This window comes from Zophobas morio, unplaced genomic scaffold, assembly GCF_036711695.1.
Source record: "Zophobas morio isolate AGI-343-1 ecotype UQ-CSIRO unplaced genomic scaffold, CSIRO_AGI_Zmor_V1 ptg000018l, whole genome shotgun sequence".
In the NCBI taxonomy this organism is placed as follows: Eukaryota; Metazoa; Arthropoda; class Insecta; order Coleoptera; family Tenebrionidae; genus Zophobas; species Zophobas morio.
Window position 1 is genome coordinate 3,932,573 of NW_026972123.1, and position 23,342 is coordinate 3,955,914.

Consider the following 23,342-nt stretch of genomic DNA (forward strand, 5'->3'; position numbering starts at 1 on the left):
GTTTTATATAATAAGCGGAAGTCGAAGCAATAAAACCGATGGTCGTTTTGTTTACAGTTTCTCTGTTTGACTCTCACGTATGCTGTTACGCCTGTCATCTTAAATTAAGAATGTTTATACATACACGATTTTCAGTTGCCTCTGATACGTATACGTGAGTAAATTGTTTCGTTATTTTATTGATTATTACAAATCAATATTCAAAACGACCCAATTCATTTTCCCGAAAATTTGAGAATATAATAATTTTATTCTTAGTATTACACTACATCTATCCCAACTGATATACGTGTCCTTGCAAAAATGTTGATGACGTCATCGCAATTTTTTTTTAAATTCCCACTACAAAAATGTAATGAGAAAAAAAACACAATAGGCATGCAGTCGTCAAGTTTCCGACAGCGAGGGAAGTACTGTCTAAACTCTTTAGACCAATTTTTTGACAGTTATTTGACCATAACTGTCAAACTAAGGAAAGACTCTGCCGGTGTTACCAAAATCATTATTATAAAAAGAAAATTCATGGTCTACTAGAAGAATTTTTTTCGATCATAATGTTATAATCTACTTCTTACTTGTTTTTTCTTAATTTTAAATAATGAATAATTTTTAATAATTCATGATTTTTGAGAAAGAGTCGAACTTTTGTGGTTTTATGTCACATTGTGTTTTTTTTTAGAAATTTAGTGTCTCAAAAATTGTCAAAGTCCTTCATGAAATTAATTTTTAAAATTCTTAGTAGTACACAAAAATTAAGTCACCACGGAACCGATGGTTTACAAATTAACATCTTAAGTCGATTGACAGCGATGACGTGAAGTTTTTAGTAACTATTTTTTCACAAATTTTCCATTTTTAATTATTCACTTTTCGATTTTTCAATTTTTAACGTCTTCAATTTTTCGAACTGCGTTTTTTCAAATTTTCTTTTTTTCTCAGTATTTGCTAAGATAAAACTGATTTCGGCAAATGATATATCATCTAAGAAAGAGAGGGCGGGTGGGCGGGCCTGGTACATGCTAAGATAAGATCAATTTTGGCAAATCGCATACAGTCTAAGAAGATAGAGGGCGGGTGGGTGGGGCTAGTATTTGCTAAGACATGACTGCAAAGTAATAAGTGTAGTCACTGGAATGCAGGGGAAGTCAGTGGGCGGGGCTATTACTTGCTTACAAGACTCTTAAGAAAATAGTTAAACTCAGCTCCGCCCACCTTTTCTCTCTATTTGACTGACTTATTTTATTTTCTGTACACTGGAAATTGAATTCTATTTTGACAAGCGGAAGAATCTAAGATTTAAAACAAGTCAAAAGTGCCCATCCACCCGTCCGCCCTCTATTTTCTTTGAGGGTACGTCATTTGCCAAAATCAGTCTTATCTTACTTAACAGATACTAACCCCATCCACCCACCCTCTGTTTTCTTAGGGGGTATGTCATCTACCAAAATCAGTCTTACCTTAGCAAGTACTAGCCTACTTCTTGCCCTACTTTTAAGCCAAACCCGAGTTCCGATGTTGCTGCCATCAGACCGAAATCTAAACTGAATACAAAATGCGACCTTTGAACAGGTAGCTCACGTGACAGTGACGTCATCGTACGTCACGATGAAATTGCAAAAATTTTCTTTCTTATTTTGGCCGGGAAATTGCACCTTTTCGGGGTTAATTTAATAATATTTAAACAAATTGTTTTGTTTTTAATAACTTTGCGTTTTGAAGAAAACGGTATTCGATTTAATTATCATATATTAATACTTATCGTATTTAAACATTATAAATAATATTAATGTATATTTAAATATTATTTAATTATATCGTGAAAATTTATAGCTTTGATCGACCAACTTCAATCGTTTTGAAAATTTCCCCAAAATTTAAACTTTGTCGAGGAAATGAATCACGGAACCCGATAAATTAAAACTGAAGTCGTACTTACCCTGTTTTCGGTCCTTTTCGGAAAAATATCCACCTTCGTTCGTGTTCACAGTACCAACACAACATATTTTCACTAATATTTATTAATAATAAATTAGAAATTCGCGAAATTGCTCTACTTTTACGCCAAAAGGACGCGACGATCTTGTCACCAGCAAACAGAAATTAAAACTAAACACAAAAGACCGCAAAACGTGACCTTTGGACAGGTAGCTCACGTGACAGTAACGTCATCGCACGTCACGGTGAGATTGCAAACATTATTTTTCATTCTTTGGCCGGGAAATCGACATTTTCAGGATTAACTTAACAATAATTAAACAAATTGCTTTGTTTTAAATACTATCGTGTTTTTAGTAAATCTGTTTTCGGTTTGATTATCATATATTAATAGTTACCATGTTTGAGCATTATAAATAATATTAATTATGTCTAAATTTTATTTAATTATATCGTGAAAATGTATAGCTTTGGCCGATCAACTTCAACCGTTTCGAAATTTTTTCCAAAATTTAAACATTGTCGAGTAAACGAATCACGGAACTGGATAAATGAAACCTGAAGTCGTACTTTCCCGTTTTCGGTCCTTTTCGGAAAAATATCCACTTTCGTTCGTGTTCACAGTACTAACACAACACATTTTCACTAATATTTATTAATAATAAATTATAAATTCGTCAGATCCGTCAAAAATATCCAAATTTGATTTGTTTAAATTTACAAAGGACGCACATTTTTTATTTTTTGATCTTTGAAATTAAAATTACTTTTGCCAAGTCGGTGAAAACAGTCTTCAGAGAAGTCAAAATTTTACTTTAAAGATCAAAAATTTATTGCTCGCTATAAAATTTTTTAAAAATGGAAATTAAATTCTATTTTGACAAACAATGAATCTATGATTTAAAACTAAGTAAAAAATGGCCCCTCTCACCCACCCCTATTCCATTTTGATCATTCATTCTTATTGGCTCTGAAGAAAGAATTTCACGAGTTTTCCATTTTTAATTTCACTTTTCGATTTTTCAAAGTTTCATTTTTTCGGTTAGTATTTGCTAATATAAAACTGATTTTGGCAAAGGAAATATTCTTTGAGAAAAGAGAGGGCGGGTGGGCGGGCCTAATACATGCCAAGATAAGAGTAATTTTGGCAAATGACATACACTCTAAGAAAATAGCGGGCGGTTGGGCGGGGCTAATATTTGCTAAGATAAGACTGCACAATAATAAGAATAGTCACTGGAAAGAAGAGGGAGACAGTGGGCGGGGCTACCACTTGCTTACAAGACTCTTAAGAAAAAAGCTATACTCAACTCCGCCCACCTTTTTTCTCTACTTCTCTGACTTATTATATTTACTGTACAGAGGGAATTGAATTCTATATTGACAAGTGGTAGAATCTAAAATTTGAAACAAAGTCAAAAGTGGTGCATTTTTTTAATTCTTCTTTTTTTTGTTAGTATTTGCCAAGATAAAACTGAATTTGGCAAATGACACATCCTCTGAGGAAAGAGAGAGTGGGTGGGCGGGTCTAGTATGACTAATTTTGGCAAATGAGATACACTCTAAGAAAATTGAAGGCGGGTGGGCGGGGCTAGTATTTGCTAAGGTAAGATTCCACAATAATAAGACTATTTGACGCTTTATTTAACAGTTATTTGACCGTAACTGTCAAACTAAGGAAAGACTCTGTCGGTGTTGCCAAAATCATTATTATAAAAAGAAAATTCATGGTCTACTAGAAGAATTTCTTTCGATCATATGTTATAATCTACTTCTTACTTGTTTTTTCTTAATTTTAAATAATGAAGAATTTTTAATAATTCATGATTTTTGAGAAAAAGAGTCGAACTTTTGTGGTTTTATGTCACATTGTGTTTTTTTTTTAGAAATTTAGTGTCTCAAAAATTGTCAAAGTCCTTCATAAAATTAATTTTTAAAATTCTTAGTAGTACACAAAAATTAAGTCACCACGGAACCGATGGTTTACAAATTAACATCTTAAGTCGATTGACAGCGATGACGTGAAGTTTTTAATAACTATTTTTTCACAAATTTTCCATTTTTAATTATTCACTTTTCGATTTTTCAATTTTTAACGTCTTCAATTTTTCGAACTGCGTTTTTTCCATTTTTCTTTTTTTCTCAGTATTTGCTAAGACAAAACTGATTTCGGCAAATGATATATCCTCTAAGAAAGAGAGGGCGGGTGGGTGGGCCTGGTACATGCTAAGATAAGATTAATTTTGGCAAATCACTTACAGTCTAAGAAGATAGAGGGCGGGTGGGTGGGGCTAGTATTTGCTAAGACATAACTGCAAAGTAATAAGTGTAGTCACTGGAATGAAGGGGAAGTCAGTGGGCGGGGCTATTACTTGCTTACAAGACTCTTAAGAAAATAGTTAAACTCAGCTCCGCCCACCTTTTCTCTCTATTTGACTGACTTATTTTATTTTCTGTGCACTGGAAATTGAATTCTATTTTGACAAGCAGAAGAATCTAAGATTTAAAACAAGTCAAAAGTGCCCATCCACCCGTCCTCCCTCTATTTCCTTTGAGGGTACGTCATTTGCCAAAATCAGTCTTATCTTACTTAACAGGTACTAACCCCACCCACCCACCCTCTGTTTTCTTAGGGAGTATGTCATCTACCAAAATCAGTCTTACCTTAGCAAGTACTAGCCTACTACTTGCCCTACTTTTAAGCCAAACCGGAGTTCCGATGTTGCTGCCATCAGACCGAAATCTAAACTGAATACAAGGGGCCGAAAAATGCGACCTTTGAACAGGTAGCTCACCTGACAGTGACGTCATCGTACGTCACGATGAAATTGCAAAAATTCTCTTTCTTATTTTGGTCGGGAAATTGCACATTTTCGGGGTTAATTTAATAATATTTAAACAAACTGCTTTGTTTTTAATAACTTTGCGTTTTGAAGAAAACGGTGTTCGATTTAATTATCATATATTAATACTTATCGTATTTAAACATTATAAATAATATTAATTATGTTTAAATATTATTTAATTATATCGTGAAAATGTATAGCTTTGCTCGACCAACTTCAATCGTTTCGAAAATTTCCCCAAAATTTAAACTTTGTCGAGGAAACGAATCACGGAACCTGATAAATTAAAACTGAAATCTTACTTACTCTGTTTTCGGTCCTTTTCGGAAAAATATCCACTTTCGTTCGTATTCACAGTACTAACACAACACATTTTCACTAATATTTATTAATAATAAATTAGAAATTCGCGAAAAGAAGTCTACATTTGAGCCAAAATATTTTGCCTTTTTTCCTTGTTCGTAAATTTCTTTTCGCAACAGAAAACTGAAAACGTGTTTAAAACAGGAAATATGGATTTTGTAATTACGCTCCGCCCCTCAGTCTGGCAACGAATGGAAAATTCATCACGATTAAGAAGTGAGATCGGGATGGGGCTTATCTTTTTTTATTGGCCAAAGTGAGTCTTATCCTGGCAAGTATTGGCCCCGCCCACCCACCCTTTATTTTTTCGGGTGTATGCCATTTGGGGATATCACTTTTATCTTAGCAAGTACTAGCCCCGCCCTTTATTTTCCTAGAATTAAAGTAACTGGATGCAAATGCACAAGTTATTACGGATGTGTGGCGGCAAATTTGAAATTATGGCAGTCAACAAGAGAGCAAAATCGACAGACTGCGGCCTACTTCCATCCCCGCAAATAAGGCGATGTCAAATGAAAACTGAGTATTATAACTGTAAGGGAGAAAAACGAACAAAACTAAATTATGCTCAAACTAAGAATTTACATTGTGTTAAATTATGCCACACTTTATCAACGATTTAAACAAAAAAATTACATGATGTTAAATTATCACGATTTCGGTGATATTCGGATGATAACTACCTAAGAAAAAATTTAAACCCCTGATCCCTCGGTTCACGATATTATGAATTCTACCGCACTTTCCACAGTCCTTTTTCCCAGAGTAGAAAAACGTTAGGTTAATTTAACTGTCGTTAGCAATCTTGTGTGAGTAATTCAAAAGTGTTTTGTAGAAACCTTATTTATTTATAGCTGGATAAACAAAAGGATGAGTCCTGAATAATTGAATCTCATGAAATCTTCTACAAGTGCTTTATCTGGACAATCTCCTGACTCTTAAATTCTGTTATAATCAGTAACGATTTTCTTAATTAATTTTTTTATTCAAATTAAAAGCGCGAAATTTTGATTCAAATTTGGGCACCACAAGTTCTATCTCGCATTACAATTTATATTTACAAAAATTTAATCAAGATATTTATAATAATAAATGTTCTTATGTCCAAGAAAAGCCGAGTCTTAGTAATAATTAAGTTTTAATTTTGACAATCTGTTCAACATTTTTATTTGTAGAGTATGGAGTGATTCAGGACGAATAATAGGTCTGCAAATATTTTTACTACTTTAAAAAGTCATAATCTGAATCCATGAATCATTACGATTATCATTTTATTGACAAACTCTAGAAAGTTATTACAATCTGTGCAAAATGTATGCTTGGTTGCATACCTAAAGTCAGGGGAATAATATGCTCAAGGTTGGTATGACGAAACTAAAAAAACACACGTATAGAATATCAAATATCAATTAAATTTGCACAATGGAAGCAAAACCAAACTAAAAATAATTTAAAACATACAGAAACAATTAAAAACTTGAATTTGTTCATGTTCTACTGCTCGTAGTGGCGGCACTGGCACCCCAACTGTCAACTGTCAAATTCCTAAAACCGACGAACTTTGAAAATGCCGCAAGAATTTCACGTTTTGCAGTGTTTTAATTGCGAAACCTACCAGGTAAGACCAAAAATAAACAAAAAACGCACATTTACACTAATTTTCTAGGTAGACATTGTCAAGAAAGTGGCAAAATGGGGCTGCAAAATGTGCGGCGAAAAACAATCTTTAAAGAAGGTAAGTTCGTTTTTTTTGTAAAGCGAACTCAATAGTACGCCAAATTGCACAGGTTTACGCCAAAGGTACAGGAAAAGAGTGTAGGTTGCTTGTACAATCATTAAACGAGCAAAGATTAACCCAACCGAAAGCAGAAGTTTGCGCCCCCATTAGCGACGATTTTCCCCTGGTAGCGAAAGTGTCGCAGGCTTCTGTAGCAAAAACGAGTAAGTGGGCGCAATATCTTGACGATGGCGATGATAAAATTGTGGGTGGACACTGTCTTCCGAAGGGAGCTGAATCTAGGGATAGTATTAGGGAAGCGAGCAGTAAATGGGGGCTGTTTATCCACACAGATGAACCACTGATTGCGGCTAACGATGTTAAGAATGACAACGATTGTAGTAAAATTAGTGAGAATATTTTCGAGGATGACACAAATAATCTTGACGCGGTTTTAACGTTGTAAAATAAGATTTCAACAATAAAAAAGTGTCGTTAATTACGTTTTATTTGACCTCCTTGTTATGCACATGTTTAAAATTAAAATAATTGTACCAAGCAGGTTATAATAATACAAGAATTATATACAAAACGATTTGGACTAGACAGAAGATGCATGTCGAGAATAACAACAAAAGGTAACACGTTATAAAAATAACTTATTGCCCTTCGTTCCATCGTTTCAACGATTTTTTTATACAGGAAACAAGGAAATATTGCTAGTTCGTTTAGTGGAAGTATTACAAGTACCTAACATTACCTCCCTACATAATTTACACAATTACATATAAAGCATAAGCTTACGTCCTATTGTTTACTAATTAATTTAAAAACGAAACATAAATTAGAGATCACAATAAATGCATCATTAAATGATAGAGTTTTATTCAGTCGATTATTTTATTGGTACTTTTCACGTTTTCCTTCTTCTTCTTTTAATGCCAGTTTGCCTTAAAATCCCCATCATAGCTGTGCTGTTTCTGCCTCTCGTACTTATTCTGACGCCAGGGGTACTTCCATGGGTTCCTGCGGCGCCACGTCCTGAAAAATACACCACAAAATAACAAAAGTACCACACGAAAACCGTACACAGATTAACACATTCCGCCATTTTGTTTCACGATTCGTCCATTTTGGTTAAGCACGTGACAGTTCTACCAGAGAACATAGAGAAGCGTCATAGTTTAAATTAAATGACGGTTGAGGACTCCTCGACTTATGTTGGCAACAGTGTTTGTTTCTAACTAGGAATAAAATTTTTTTACTTTCGACAAATTGACACTAGATTTACCAGAATATTACAAGCTGCTTACTGTTTCCTTCACTTTAATTCAGGTCACATGAATTACAGTTCGTCGTCTGAGAACTTGTTTGATCTACAGACCAGAGCGCACTCAAGCCAATGTCGACTCTAAGACGAAACGATTTGATTTATAAGCCATGATCCGTGCACATGATGCACATCCTAACCGGTTTCGACCATAATTTCTACTGTTTCAACTTTCCTTTCGAATTTTCAGTTTTTCGAAATTTTAGTTTGAGGACTTTTCAGTTTACTCCTATTTATTATTCAATTTTTGGATTTTACAATTTTTCAATTTCTCGGTTTTCAGTTTTTCTCTTCAATTTTACGATTTTTAAATATTTCGATTTTTCAGTTTTTGACTTTTATAAACTCTTTATTTGTCGATTTTTCACTTAATTGATTTTTTAGGTTTTTTAGTTTTTCAATTTTTCCATTTTTTCAGGCTTCGATATTTCGACTTCACTTTTTTGATTTATTTAGATTCTCAGTTTTTTGATTCGTCAGCTTTTCTTTCATTTTTCAGTTTTTCGATATTTCAGTTTTGGGATTTTTCAATATTTCTGTTCTTCGACTTTTCCATTTTTGACTTATGGATTTTTCGATGTGTTGACTTTTTACTTTTTCGATTTTTAAATTTTAGAATTTTGGATTTCTCGATTTTTCATTTCAGCTCTTCCATATTTCAATTTTCAAATGTTCCGATTTCTTAATATTTTGATTTTTCGACTTCCCGATTTTAGATTTTCTGTTTTTCAATTTCTCAAATTTGACATTAATTTATAAACTGTTAATTTTTCGATTTTTCAATTAATCGATGTTTTGATTTTCCCATTTCTTGATCTTTGAGTGTTTTCATTTTCCTGTTCTTCAATTCTTTAATTTTTTGATTTTTCAATTTTTCGATTTTTTAAGGTTTCTATTTACCGACTTCACTTTTTTGATTTTTCGATTTTTCAGTTTTTAGATAGTTCAGTTTTAGGATTTTTCAATATTTCTGTTCTTCGACTTTTCCATTTTTGACTTCTGAATTTTTGGAACTGTCGACATTTTACTTTTTCGATTTTTAAATTTTAGATTTCTCAATTTTTTAGTATTTTAATTTTTCAATATTTAAAATTTTAGATTTTTCGATTTCTCGATTTTTCATTTCAGCTCTTACATATTTCAAATTTTCAAATGTTTCGATTTCTTAATCTTTCGATTTTTCGACTTCCCGGTTTCAGATTTTCCGTTTTTCAATTGTCGTTTTTTCAATTTTTCAATATTTAAAATTTTAGATATTTCGATTTCTCGATTTTTCAAATGTTTTGATTTCTTAATCAATTGATTTTTCGACTTCCCGGTTTTAGATTTTCTGTTTTCAATTGTCGTTTTAAATTTTTTGATTTTTCAATGTTTTGATTTCCCGATTTAGTTTCCCATTTTTAGTTTTTCATTTTTTAGTTTTTCGATAGTTTAGTTTTGGAATTTTTCAATATTTCAATTCTTCGACTTTTCGATTTTTGACTCCTGGATTTTCCGATGTGTCGATTTTTCAATTATTCAATTTTTAAATTTTAGATTTTTTAATTTTTAAAATTTTAGATTTTTCGATTTCTCGATTTTTCATTTCAGTTCTTCGATATTTAAATTTTTCAAGTTTTCGAATTTTTCAAATGTTTCGATTTCTTAATCTTTTCATTTTTAGACTTCCCGGTTTTAGATTTTCTGTTTTTCAATTGTCGTTTTTTCAATTTTTCGATTTTAAAATTTTAGATTTTTCAATATTTAAAATTTTAGATTTTTCGATTTATCGATTTTTCATTTCAGTTCCTCGATATTTCAGTTTTTCAAGTTTTCGAATTTTTCCAATGTTTTGATTTCTTAATCAATTGATTTTTCGATTTCCCGGTTTTAGATTTTCTGTTTTTCAATTGTCGTTTTTTAAAATTTTTGATTTTTCAATTTTTCAAATTTGACATTTATAAACTATCAATTTTTCGATTTTTCAATTAATCGATGTTTTGATTTTCCCAGTTCTGGACTTTCGAGGGTTTTGATATTCGTGTTCTTCAATTCTTTAATTTTTCGATTTTTCAGGTTTTTGATTTTAAATTTTTTATTTTTTTAAGGTTTCAATTTTTCCACTTCACATTTTGGATTTTTCTATTGCTCAATTTTTCGACTTTTTAGGTCCAGTTTTTGGATATTTTAGTTTTGGATTTTTCAATATTGTGATTCTTCGACTTTTCGATTTTTGGCTTCTGGACTTTACGATGTGTCGATTTTTCAATTTTTCCATTTCTCGATTTTTCATTTCAGTTCTTCGATATTTAAATTTTTCAAGTTTTCGAATTTTTCAAATGTTTCGATTTCTTAATCTTTTGATTTTTCGACTTCCCGGTTTTAGATTTTCTGTTTTTCAATTGTCGTTTTTTCAAATTTTCGATTTTAAAATTTTAGATTTTTCAATATTTAAAATTTTAGATTTTTGATTTCTCGATTTTTCATTTCAGTTCTTCGATATTTCAGTTTTTCAAGTTTTCGAATTTTTCGAATGTTTTGATTTCTTAATCAATCGATTTTTCGACTTCCCGGTTTTAGCATTATATTAAATTTTTTTGCTTTTTTGGGTTAGTTTACTATTTGTTATTTTTATGTCCTATGTGGGCGATTTGCCCGTTGGATGATCAATAAACTATTTATTTATTTATTTATTTATTTATTTATTTATTTAGATTTTCTGTTTTTCAATTGTCTTTTTTCAAATTTTCGATTTTTCAATTTTTTAAATTTGAGATTTATAAACTGTCAATTTTTCGATTTTTCAATTAATCGATGTCTTGATTTTCCCATTTCTTGGCTTTCGAGGGTTTCGATATTCCTGTACTTCAATTCTTTAATTTTTCGATTTTTTAGGTTTTTGATTTTTTATTTTTTTTAAGGTTTCAATTTTTCGACTTCACCTTTTGGATTTTTCTATTGCTCAATTTTTCGATATTTTAGGTTCAGTTTTTGGATATTTCAGTTTTCGGATTTTTCAGGTGTTCCATTTTTCAGTTTTTCTTTCATTTTTCAGTTTTTCGATGTTTCAGTTTTGGGATTTTGCAATATTTCTGTTCTTCGACTTTTCCATTTTTGACTTATGGATTTTTCGATGTGTCGACTTTTTACTTTTTCGATTTTTAAATTTTAGATTTTTGGATTTCTCGATTTTTCATTTCAGCTCTTCCATATTTCAATTTTTCAAATGTTTCGATTTCTTAATCTTTCGATTTTTTGATTTCCCGGTTTTAGATTTTCTGTTTTTCAGTTGTCGTTTTTTCAAATTTTCGATTTTTCAATTTTTCAAATTTGATATTTATAAACTGTCAATTTTTCGATTTTTCAATTAATCAATGTTTTGATTTTCCCATTTCTTGACTTTCGAGGGTTTCGATATTCCTGTTCTTCAATTCTTTAATTTTTCGATTTTTCAGGTTTTTGATTTTTTATTTTTTTAAGGTTTCAATTTTTCGACTTCACTTTTTGGATTTTTCTATTGCTCAATTTTTCGACTTTTTAGGTTCTCAGTTTTTGGATATTGCAGTTTTGGGATTTTTCAATATTTCTGTTCGACTTTTCCATTTTTGACTTCTGGGTTTTTGGAACTGTCGACTTTTTACTTTTTCGATTTTTAAATTTTAGATTTGTCAATTTTTTGGTATTTTAATTTTTCAATATTTAAAATTTTAGATTTTTGGATTTCTCGATTTTTCATTTCAGCTCTTCCATATTTCAATTTTTCAAATGTTTCGATTTCTTAATCTTTCGATTTTTTGATTTCCCGGTTTTAGATTTTCTGTTTTTCAATTGTCGTTTTTTCAAATTTCCGATTTTTCAATTTTTCAAATTTGATATTTATAAACTGTCAATTTTTCGATTTTTCAATTAATCGATGTTTTGATTTTCCCATTTTTTGACTTTCGAAGGTTTCGATATTCCTCTGCTTCAATTCTTTAATTTTTCGATTTTTCAGGTTTTTGATTTTTTATTTTCTAATTTTTTCAAGGTTTCAATTTTTCGACTTCACTTTTTGGTTATTTTAGTTTTCGGAGTTTTCAGGTTTTCCATTTTTCAGTTTTTCTTTCATTTTTCAGTTTTTCGATATTTCAGTTTTGGGATTTTTCAATATTTTGATTCTTCGACTTTTCGATTTTTGGCTTCTGGAGTTTACGATGTGTTGATTTTTTTACTTTTTCGATTTTTCGACTTCCCGGTTTTAGATTTTCTGTTTTCAATTGTCGTTTTAAATTTTTCGATTTTTCAATGTTTTGATTTCCCGATTTAGTTTCCCATTTTTAGTTTTTCTTTCATTTGTCAGTTTTTCGATATTTTAGTTTTGGGATTTTTCAATATTTCGATTCTTCGATTTCGATTTTTGACTCCTGGATTTTTCGATGTGTCGATTTTTCAATTTTTGGATTTTTAAATTTTAGATTTTTTAATTTTTAAAATTTTAGATTTTTCGATTTCTAGATTTTTATTTCAGTTCTTCGATATTTCAATTTTTCAAGTTTTCCAATTTTTCAAATGTTTCCATTTCTTAATCTTTTGATTTTTCGACTTCCCGGTTTTAGATTTTCTGTTTTTTAATTGTCGTTTTTTCAATTTTTCGATTTTAAAATTTTAGATTTTTCAATATTTAAAATTTTAGATTTTTCGATTTCTCGATTTTCATTTCAGTTCTTCGATATTTCAGTTTTTCAAGTTTTCGAAATTTTCAAATGTTTTGATTTCTTAATCAATTGATTTTTCGACTTCCCGGTTTTAGATTTTCTGTTTTTCAATTGTCGTTTTTTCAATTTTTCGATTTTTAAATTTTAGATTTTTCAGTTTTTTGATATTTTAATTTTTCAGTATTTAAAATTTCAGATTTTTCAATTTCTCGATTTTTCATTTCAGTTCTTCGATATTTCAGTTTTTCAAGTTTTCAAATTTTTCGATTTCTTAATCAATTGATTTTTAGATTTTCTGTTTTTCAATTGTCGTTTTTTCAATGTTTCAAATTTGACATTTATAAACTGTGAATTTTTCGATTTTTCAATTAATCGATGTTTTGATTTTCCCATTTCTTGACTTTCGATATTCCTGTTCTTCAATTCTTTAATTTATCGATTTTTCAGGTTTTTGATTTTTTATGTTTTAATTTTTTTAAGGTTTCAATTTTTCGATTTCACTTTTTGGATTTTTCTATTGCTCAATTTTTCGACTTTTTAGGTTCTCAATTTTTGGATATTTTAGTTTTCGGAGTTTTCAAGTTTTCCATTTTTCAGTTTTTCTTTCGTTTTTCAGTTTTGGGATTTTTCAATATTTCGATTCTTCGACGTTTCGATTTTTGACTCCTGGATTTTTCGATGTGTCAATTTTTTTACTTTTTCGATTTTTCAATTTTTCGATTTTTAAATTTTAGATTTTTTAATTTTTAAAATTTTAGATTTTTCGATTTCTCGATTTTTCATTTCAGTTCTTCGATATTTCAATTTTTCAAGTTTTCGAATTTTTCAAAGGTTTCGATTTCTTAATCTTTTGATTTTTCGACTTCCCGGTTTTAGATTTTCGGTTTTTCAATTGTCATTTTGTCAATTTTTCGATTTTTTAATTTTTTAAATTTGACTTTTATAAACTCTCAATTTTTCGATTTTTCGATTAATCGATGTTTTGATTTCCTCATTTCTTGACCTTCGAGTGTTTCGATTGTCCTGTTCTTCAATTCTTCAATTTTTTGATTTTTCAGGTTTTTGATTTTTCAATTTTTCCATTTTTTAAGGTTTCTATTTTTCGACTTCACTTTTTTGATTTTTCGATTTTTCATTTTTAGGATTTTTCAATATTTCAATTCTTCGGCTTTTCTATTTATTTTTGGATTTTTAAATTTTAGATTTTTCAATCTTTTGATATTTGAATTTTTCAATATTTCTTAATCTTTCGATTTTTCGACCTCCTGGTTTTAGATGTTCTGTTTTTCAATTTTTCGATTTGTTAATATTTCATTCCCGATTTATCGAGATTTGATTGTTCAGGTTTTCGATTTATCATTTTTTCAATTTTTTATTTTGGCCTATTTCGGTTTCTCAATTTTTCCAGTTTTCCATTTTTTCGTTTTTTGATTTTTCAGCTTTTCCAATTTTTCAAGTTTTAACTTTTTGTTTGTCGATGTCTCCATTTTTCGATTTTTCGACTTCATCACTTTTCGATTTCTCGTTCTTTCGATCTTTCAATCTCTCAATTTTTCAATTTTTCGAATTTTTAAGTTTTTTGATTTCTCGATTTATGGAGATTTGGATGTTTCGATATTTTGATTGTCAATTTCTCAATTTATAAATTGTTCAATTTTTAACTTTTCGATTTTGACCTATTTCGGTTTTTCAATTGTTCGACTTCTCAGTTTTTCGATGTTTCGATTTTTCAGTTATCCGATTTTTTAAATTTGGGAGTTTCGATGTCTCGATTTTTCGTTATTCGATTTTTAAATTTTACATTTTTTCGATTTTCAGTTCTCCGATATTTCGATTTTTCAATGTTTCCAAAACGTTTTCCCGAAAAAAAATTCCATTGGGTTATTAAGATTTCAACAATATTCTTAATTTAAGACGTTTTGCTAGTATAAAACACAAATAAAGAATTAATTCTTAGTTAAACAAAATATGTAAAATCATCTAAATATGTACCAAAAATATTCACTTAGTCGTTATAAAAACCGACCAAAAATCGCTTCTGAACGCTTAGAGTCGACATTGGCCTAAGCGCGCTCTGGTCTGTAAATCAAACAAGTTCTCAGGCGACGAGTTGTAGTGAATCAAGTTTTTTTGTTGGCAATAAGGGTGGTTTTGCAAAATCAGCCTCTACGTCGCATCTACATTAATCTATGGTTCTACTACTAGTTTTGCAAATAGAGACGGTCCATGCACGTAAAGTAGAAATACTACGAGAAGAACGCTTTTACGTTCCTCTCAAAGCATAGCCACTCCACTATAGACTACTCACTTATTGTGCGCTTTGGAGACATGACTGTACTCCAATCGTGGAGCGAACTCCGACTGAGTGAGCGGCAGCACTCTGCCCCCTAACAACAACATTAGTCAGGAAAAAATCCACTCTGTTAGTAACGAAACAAAAAACAAGCCTCAGTTCCCCAAACTCGACTCACCTTGTGCGTACTCCTCCACCAGCTTCCTCTTCTTGAACCTGCTCTGCGCCCCCGCCGTGTGCAACGGCAGCGCGTTGGCCCTAATCCTCGACGCGGGATGATGGTGGTGTGCGCTGTGGTTCACCGTACACGAGCGGCCCTTGCACGCTATCAATTGCCTCAATTGGTCGTGCAAGAACGACTTCTCCTCGGGTTTCAGCTGATCTACCCGATTCTGCAGCTCGAACGGGTCGATCCGCAAATTGTAGAAGGTGACCAAGCCCGTGGTGAACTCGCAGTAGAGGAAGTTGTGCGTGGAGTTGATGGTGCGCACGCAGGAGTAGGTGTTGTTGTTGGCGTTCATGCAGAAGCAGAAGGGTCCGGCGGTCCACATGGGGGCCGTCTTCCAGTGCTCCTTGTCGTGGTGGAAGCAGTTCATGCGTTCGGAAGCGCACTCCTTTACGAGTTGGTCCTTCTTGCGTTGTTTGCGCAGCTTGCGGCGCAGCTTCTCCTCCTTGAGGCGGCGCTTAGCTTCTTTGACGCGGTCGCGCTCGGTAGGCCGGGGCGGGGCGGACGACTCGCAGTGACAGTAGTCGCTGTTGTAGCGCGTGTTGTTGTAGGGAAGGGCGGAGTCGGGAGGCGGGGCCTACAACGTAAAAATTGTACACTTATTCTAGCGAGTCGCCTTAACTTACTTTCGTGGTTGTGGTGGCTGCGACTGTCGTCGACACCGTAGTGGTGGGGGTGGTGGTTGTGGCCGCCGTCACCTGCGTGGTAGTCCTGCGCCTTGGTGTCGACGGACCGACCGTCGAAAACTCCCCTTCCGTGGTCCCAGGATACCTATGATTGTGCCTGTGATGGTTGCTATGACTCACGAAAGGCCCATTCGTCGTCATCTCCAGCCTGTCCACCTCATCTGCGATGTCCAGCTCCGGTCTCAGCCTCGGCCTCTTCACCACCCGCGGGCTGTCCCCATCATGAAGCCTCTTCCTCTTCTTCTTGGTCTTGGTAACATTAACATGGTACTGCTCGGTGGACATCCCCAGCTCCTGTTCCAGCCGCACGTTCAAGTCATTCAAATCCGGGGATTCCAACCGTCCGGTTTTATTCTTGTACCCGTCTTCCACTTCGTCCGCTGGATCTTGGATAGGCTTGGTGTGCTTCAGGTGTCTTCTAATCTCCTTGAGTTTCTCTAGTTTTTGTTTCAACTGGTAGATCTCGTTGTCGATTTGGTGACGCGATTGCCGCCACGTTTTTCTATCGTGGTAGATCACCGTGGAGCAGTTGACTTGACCCTTGTCCATGATGACGCACCCCGCAGACGTCTCCGAGATGATATTAGTAGCCAGGTTTGGGGGCTCCTCTATGAAAGACGCGTTCGACTTCAGGTTGTAGATTTTGCCTTGGACGTCCTTCATGACGCTCTCCACGTGGTCCAGAGTGTCGCGTTTGGCCCGATGGGTCATCCCGTCCGGGTCAATCTGCCCGAAAAGGATCTGAGAGAGATCGGCATCGCGTTTGATGCGAGTGTGGCGCCGGGTGATATTCCTCAACTGACAAAGAACATCAATCAAAGTTGGACTGTTTACCGGTGTGAAGACAGCAACGATTTACCAGCAACGATTTTAGTACGAACCGTAATTTCATGCAGGCGGCACACACATAGAAATACATATGGGGCACACCTGTAATTCGCTTATCAGTGTTTGTGCCACGATGAAATTCAGTGTGCGAGATCTTTAGAATTTATAACGAATTATGGTTTGAAAAAAAATTGGTCTAAAGAGTTTAGACAGTACTTCCCTCGCTGTCGGAAACTTGACGACTGCATGCCTATTGTGTTTTTTTTTCTCATTACATTTTTGTAGTGGGAATTTAAAAAAAAATTGCGATGACGTCATCAACATTTTTGCAAGGACACGTATATCAGTTGGGATAGATGTAGTGTAATACTAAGAATAAAATTATTATATTCTCAAATTTTCGGGAAAATGAATTGGGTCGTTTTGAATATTGATTTGTAATAATCAATAAAATAACGAAACAATTTACTCACGTATACGTATCAGAGGCAACTGAAAATCGTGTATGTATAAACATTCTTAATTTAAGATGACAGGCGTAACAGCATACGTGAGAGTCAAACAGAGAAACTGTAAACAAAACGACCATCGGTTTTATTGCTTCGACTTCCGCTTATTATATAAAACATTGGGTTTTATTTTAATTCTTGACGGTGAAATTCACAATTGCTTGATTATAAACATGTCTATTTCACATTCGCGGAACCAAGTGAGCGCATAAAACAAATGCAGGTCTGTAATGTTAAAGTCGATGTAAATAAGCGTGCTACCCTTATGTTTCAACCGAGTTTTTCCTTTAACAAATTTTGTGTCTACCAAATTGGGTTGGTTGGGGTGTAATACTAATAATAAGTGTTGCCTTTAATTTAATCAATAAAATAAATTGACTTCATTAATTTTTTTGAACCACCTCTTAAGAAAATCTAAAAAATATGAATGGAATGATAAATCACAAGTACAAACTCATCATATTTTTTGCATCTTAGATAGGATTTATTCAGCAAAATTTAAGGGTGACGTTATCAATTTTTTAGGAGGGATGAACAAATACATTTTGAACAAAAGTTTACCATGCTTATAATAACTTTAAAATATTCCCAAGATTTCAAAGCATTCGGTTTTGTAATTCCTGATTAAATCGATAAAATAAATTCACGCCTTCATTAATTTTTTTGAGTCACCCTGCATATGCAAATCCAAAAAATATGAATGGAGTGATAGATCACAAGTACAGACTCATCATATTTTGTACATTTTAGATATGATTTATTCCACAAACCTTTGAGCTGACGTCATCAAGTTTTTGGAGGGGATAAGCAAATATTTTTTGACTAAAGATTTATGATGCTCTTTATAGCCTTAAAACATCTGCAACATTTCAAAGCATTCTGGTTAGCAGATTAAAAATAAATTTCAAAATGTTGTTTTATAATTTTGATTTTTTTTCCAAAAATCTGGACGTTTCGGGTGAAAAGTCGATTTGGAGTTGTAAACTACATGTGTAGGACTATGTTATTTTATACAATTGAAAACCCATTTACTATGTACAATTTTGAAGTGACGTCATCGCATTAGTGGTGGGGATGATTAGACAAATTTTGGTTAGCGTTTTACCATCTACATGATATTCTTAATATAAGTACAAAATTTCACAACAATCGGTCGAGTACTTTCGGAGATTATCTGTCTAATAAAAATCCGGGACGGCAGACGGACAGACGGACGGACAGACGGACAGACAGACGGAAATGGGAGACCTATTTCTTCGTCTTCTAGGGGTCATGAAAGATCGAGAAAACGTAAAAGTAGAGAGTCGGCCGACGGACTCGATTACAATACTTCCTTTGCTTACGCTCGGGAAGTAAAAATTCAAATTTTAGGGGATGAGGGTGTGCACGAACATACCATATAGGGCACACCTGTAATTCGCTTATCAGTGTTTGTGCCACGATGAAATTCAGTGTGCGAGATCTTTAGAATTTATAACGAATTATGGTTTGAAAAAAAAATTCAAATTTTAGGGGATGAGGGTGTGCACGGACACACAATATATATGGCACACCTGTAATTCGCTTATCAGTGTTTGTGCCACGATGAAATTCAGTGTGTGAGATCTTTAGAATTTATGATGAATTATGGTTTGAAAAAAAATTCAAATTTTAGGGGATGAGGGTGTGCACGGACATATCATATAGGGCACACCTGTAATTCGCTTATCAGTGTTTGTGCCACGATGAAATTCAGTGTGAGAGATCTATAGAATTTATGATGAATTAAAAACAAAAATTACAACAAAAATTCACAAAATATTTATTTAGAAAATATACAATATAAAAATATAATATCACAGTTAATAAACCAAAAATGTTAAAATTAATAACAGCTTAAGCAAATATATATTATATTAGACTGAGTAACACTTACATTTGTTTTTTAATTTTAATGAAATCAACAATTATTTACGTATTAATCAAATTACCAAAATTGAATTACATAATACATGATTGACTATATTCTTTATAACAAAAACTATGAAATCTATATCCAAGTTAGTAGACCAACAATGTCAAACTAATTTAATAAATAACATTTTTAATAAAAAGAATATTTATAGAGAGAATACAAAATTACCTTTGGTACAATATGCACATTTATAACATTTATAAATATATTTAACTAAAAAAGAAAACTATCTCTTGCAATAATAATTTGATATTTTACACAATTCGCAGATGTATGACATGGGATACTTAGAATAACTTATTTCGTTTCCAAGGGGATACGTGCATTCATAGTGTGCTAATCGATTACACCAGTCACAAAAAACAAACTTGTTAATTGTTTGTTCTTTTTCTATAATCCCACAATATAGACATATTGTCGGAATTTTTAATGATTAGTCGTTTCATTTCATTTCTATACTGATTTGGACAGCATGTGTTTAAAAGATTTTTTTAATAAAAATTTTTCGAATAATTGAATTATTATAATTCCACAGTTGTAGCTATCTTGCTGCCTCTTATAATTTGTCACTAACTTAGCATGCCAATTGGTTACGGGAATTTTTTTATTCGATACAGAATTATATTCTTTCAAAAATGTTTTAAATTTGTTTAACATTTCACTAATATCACTAACAGTCGTTCTAACGGGATTAAAATAATAAAATTCTCTATTGGGAATGTTTACAATAGCCAATGTCCAGTGATTTCCATTCACACGCGTCGGTATTACAATTACATCTTTTATAGCTGGTAGCTGTTTTATTCGAAGTGGAAATATTTCTTGGCTTTGAGAAATATTTTCAGTTTTGAACACAACGATGCCACCTTCATCGCAAGTAAAAAGAGTGATATTGTCAACACCTGAATTTCGGAGTATAATTCCCATCCCAATATCAATTACCCAATTTGTGAGCCATTTTTCTACAGAATTGGTGTTATCTGACGCGTTCAACCTGATATAATCGTTAATTGTTATTTCATTAGCGATTACTCTCAAATTTGAGAATTTCGCTACAGTATAGTTTAATTTTTTGTCTGTAAGTATTGGTTTGTAGTAGTTTATGTCATTAACTAATCCATTTTTCATTATAGTAGGAAAATTATTAGGTTTTTCAATAATTTCATAGCTCTTATTTTTGTGCTGGTAAGTTTCAGTTATGTCATCTTTTTCAACAGTTTGTGTTTTAAAATTTATTAGACATTTTGCGTTAAAATAATTAAATTTATTTTTTCTTTTTCTTTTCCATTTTTCTTCGGTGCCCAAATCGTGGGAAGTATTTTTGTAAGTTTAGATTTCTTTAAATTAAATTTCAGTTCCTTATGAACAAAAATCACATGTTGACGTGATAGTCTAACAACCCTACTAGCTTTTACACTACTTTTGCTTTTCAGCAGTTCATGTTTCAAAACGTTATTCCAGTTTTCAACATTTGCATTGCTAAGTCTATTGAACTTGTTATTTTTTTCCCAACATTATTAAACCGGACCAGAACGGGATATAAGGCATATATTTTTTTAATACTAAATCCAGAAAATTAATGTTAAAAAATAAATTTTCTTCGCTGCCCGTATCATCTGTTATTGCTAAAACAGTATCTTTAATTTTTTCATTTCTATATAAAAAGGACTGTTTTTGTATATTGTATCCTGAGTTAAATTTTGTTTTGTTATATCTTGATTTTCACTTAGGAAGTCACTTGTTAACTCAAACGGTTCTGAGTCTGATACCCAAAGTGTAATAATTTTCTGAAACGCTTCTTCAAAATTTTCATTTTTAAATCTAGAGCACAGAATTACTGATAACTGTTCAAAATATAATTTTATTGCATTTAGATCGGTAAAATTTATTAAAGAAACTAATACTTCTTTCAACAATTTTTTTGTTTTTTTTATCTTTAAAATTACTGTTAATATCATTCACCATAATTTTGACAAAATGTGAGCAACAAATCTCTATAATTGTTAAACCGTCTAGAAGAGACTTGTCGTTTGTTATGGCGAAATTATAGCATATTTTGAGGTATGTGTTCATGCTGGTATAATTCCAGAATACAAAATTGCGTTAATCATTGCAAAACTAAAATCAGTGACCACCATGGAAAACAGAGGCCATCGAACGCCATACTTTTGTATAAATGATCTATAGTTGGCCAAAAAACTACCAATACTACTTGCATCATGTTTGCAGCTACCTCTTTCAAGTAAAGGTACAATTCTGTCATTTCTTACTTTTATTACCCCACAATAATAATAAAGCCGCTTGTTAACTGAATTTTGTTTTTTGAATATGGAACCAGTTACATCAAAGTATAGAATCGGCAAACATTTATTTTCTTTTATGTAAAATTTCACAATTTCGATTTGCTCTAAGCTATAAATTTCGAAGTCGAAAGGGTCTGAAATTCGTTGTATGTAACATGAATTTTTTTTATCGCGTCGCATTAATATTAAATCCATAACGTCATCGGAATGTCTATCCAAAGCGGTTAACATCTCCGATCGGGCTTTGCGAACTACACAGTCTGACATTTTCCCTTGCAGATTACCGTTTTGCAAAACTTTTGACTTTAAAGCCAAAGTCGTTTGAGATATATATGAAAAAGCACTAAATGTACAAAGCTTGTTTTTGGCTTCATCTCGGAACGTACCCTTTAAAAATCTAGTTAACCGTGTCAAGTGGTTAAAATCTTTACTTGAAGCAAACACTTTGCAAAATTTATTTTCCGCAGCTATGTTAGTTTTCGAAATTATTATTTTAAATGATTTACACTTTTTATGTGCACACACTGCGTACACAATACATGTATTTTTGTTAAATCTTATACTTTTTAAGTTAACTACGCAACAATTATTGACAAATGATTCAAAGTTTTTAAGAATTATGTAATTTCTGGATTTTTTGTTTTCTTTAAAGGAAATCCATTCTTTGGTGGTAATTATAAAAGAACCTTCAAAGTATGTACAACAAGAAAATCGTTTAGGCAGAGGCAAATTGCTTTTTAAATTATTAGAACCTAACGGAAGAACAATACCAGGAGATTTACACGTTACTATGTGATGTATAATTTCATCAATCGAAATGTTTTGTTTACTAACCTCAAATGTGGAATCTAATGACAATTCGTTATCAAATTCGAAGTGTGTGTGACAGATGGAACTATCATCTGTATTAGATTTTGTGGGCACTAAAACAAAATCCAGTTGTTTCTTAATTGGACTTAATTTAATTGTCAATTCTGGTATATTCCATTTTGAAGGCGTTGATATATTATACTGCTCCATATCTGAACTTATATCTTCTAAAAAAATTAGTGGATTACTACAAACAGTTTAAAAATTTTCTTCTACTCACTTTTTTGAGAAGTTTGGCCTGTTTCGCTGTCGTCATCCACTTGTTCCTGACTATTGGAGCAGTTAACAAAGCTTCGACAATAAATTGTATATAACTTCTTTCTATTTGCTAAAATGTCTGATTTTTAGCGTTAGGCATATTTGGGAATAAATGGTATTGTTTCTTCGATACGAAACACCCATAAGTTGTTCTTTTTGAACAACACCATCTTTCAACAGTTTTAAAAAATTTTGTCTTAAAAATCCTCGACAGTTTTTCATGTTATGATATGAAATTACTATCTGTAAATTAAAAAAAAATAATATAACGTAATTTAAAAAATTTGAAAACTCAAAAAAAATTCGACTTCCGATCTAACAAGACCGGTTGAGGGCTTCAATAATAGCTGAGTAAAAAAAATAACAGATTGCTCTTACCTTTTTGGGAAAAACCTTCGCTTTCTTTCAACTTGATACTAGGATAGAGAAAGGACTTTGTAGTCGGAGTACTAAATAAAACTCGCGTAACGGATTTGCCGATCGACTATACTTCAGACCCAAGAGGGCACTGAGGAACTAAAGTTTTAAAAAAATTTTGCAGTGAAATAGTA

General features: G+C 32.2%; 2 protein-coding genes across 4 annotated transcripts in view; one reads left to right on the forward strand and one right to left on the reverse strand.

The window, feature by feature from the left end:
* The first annotated feature begins 6,671 nt into the window (after positions 1 to 6,671).
* LOC135130831 (MRN complex-interacting protein) lies at positions 6,672 to 7,361 on the forward strand. The gene is made up of 3 exons (XM_064058258.1): positions 6,672 to 6,762; positions 6,811 to 6,879; positions 6,932 to 7,361. The coding sequence occupies exons 1-3, from the start codon at positions 6,712 to 6,714 to the stop codon at positions 7,325 to 7,327; spliced, it is 516 nt and encodes a 171-aa protein (XP_063914328.1). The 5' UTR covers positions 6,672 to 6,711; the 3' UTR covers positions 7,328 to 7,361.
* A 46-nt stretch (positions 7,362 to 7,407) lies between these two features.
* LOC135130828 (extracellular sulfatase SULF-1 homolog) overlaps positions 7,408 to 23,342 on the reverse strand; it is a 186,806-nt gene continuing 170,871 nt past the window's right edge. For 2 of the 3 annotated variants that reach the window (XM_064058257.1, XM_064058255.1), the window contains exons 9-12: positions 16,010 to 16,867; positions 15,336 to 15,960; positions 15,173 to 15,251; positions 7,408 to 7,902 (exon numbers count right to left, since the gene is read on the reverse strand). In XM_064058257.1, coding sequence (XP_063914327.1) covers positions 7,797 to 7,902; positions 15,173 to 15,251; positions 15,336 to 15,960; positions 16,010 to 16,867 — 1,668 coding nt within the window. In that variant the 3' untranslated portion in view covers positions 7,408 to 7,796. The remainder of the gene's footprint in view (positions 7,903 to 15,172; positions 15,252 to 15,335; positions 15,961 to 16,009; positions 16,868 to 23,342) is intronic. The other variant, XM_064058256.1, reaches the window with a different exon arrangement.

What these genes read in the sequence shown, in the direction of transcription:
- LOC135130831 (XM_064058258.1), top strand. Translation starts at nt 6,712, where the DNA reads ATGCCGCAAGAATTTCACGTTTTGCAGTGTTTTAATTGCGAAACCTAC. An exon ending in TTAATTGCGAAACCTACCAG is followed by an intron (nt 6,763 to 6,810) that starts GTAAGACCAAAA and finishes CTAATTTTCTAG; the next exon opens with GTAGACATTGTCAAGAAAGT. An exon ending in AAAAACAATCTTTAAAGAAG is followed by an intron (nt 6,880 to 6,931) that starts GTAAGTTCGTTT and finishes CAAATTGCACAG; the next exon opens with GTTTACGCCAAAGGTACAGG.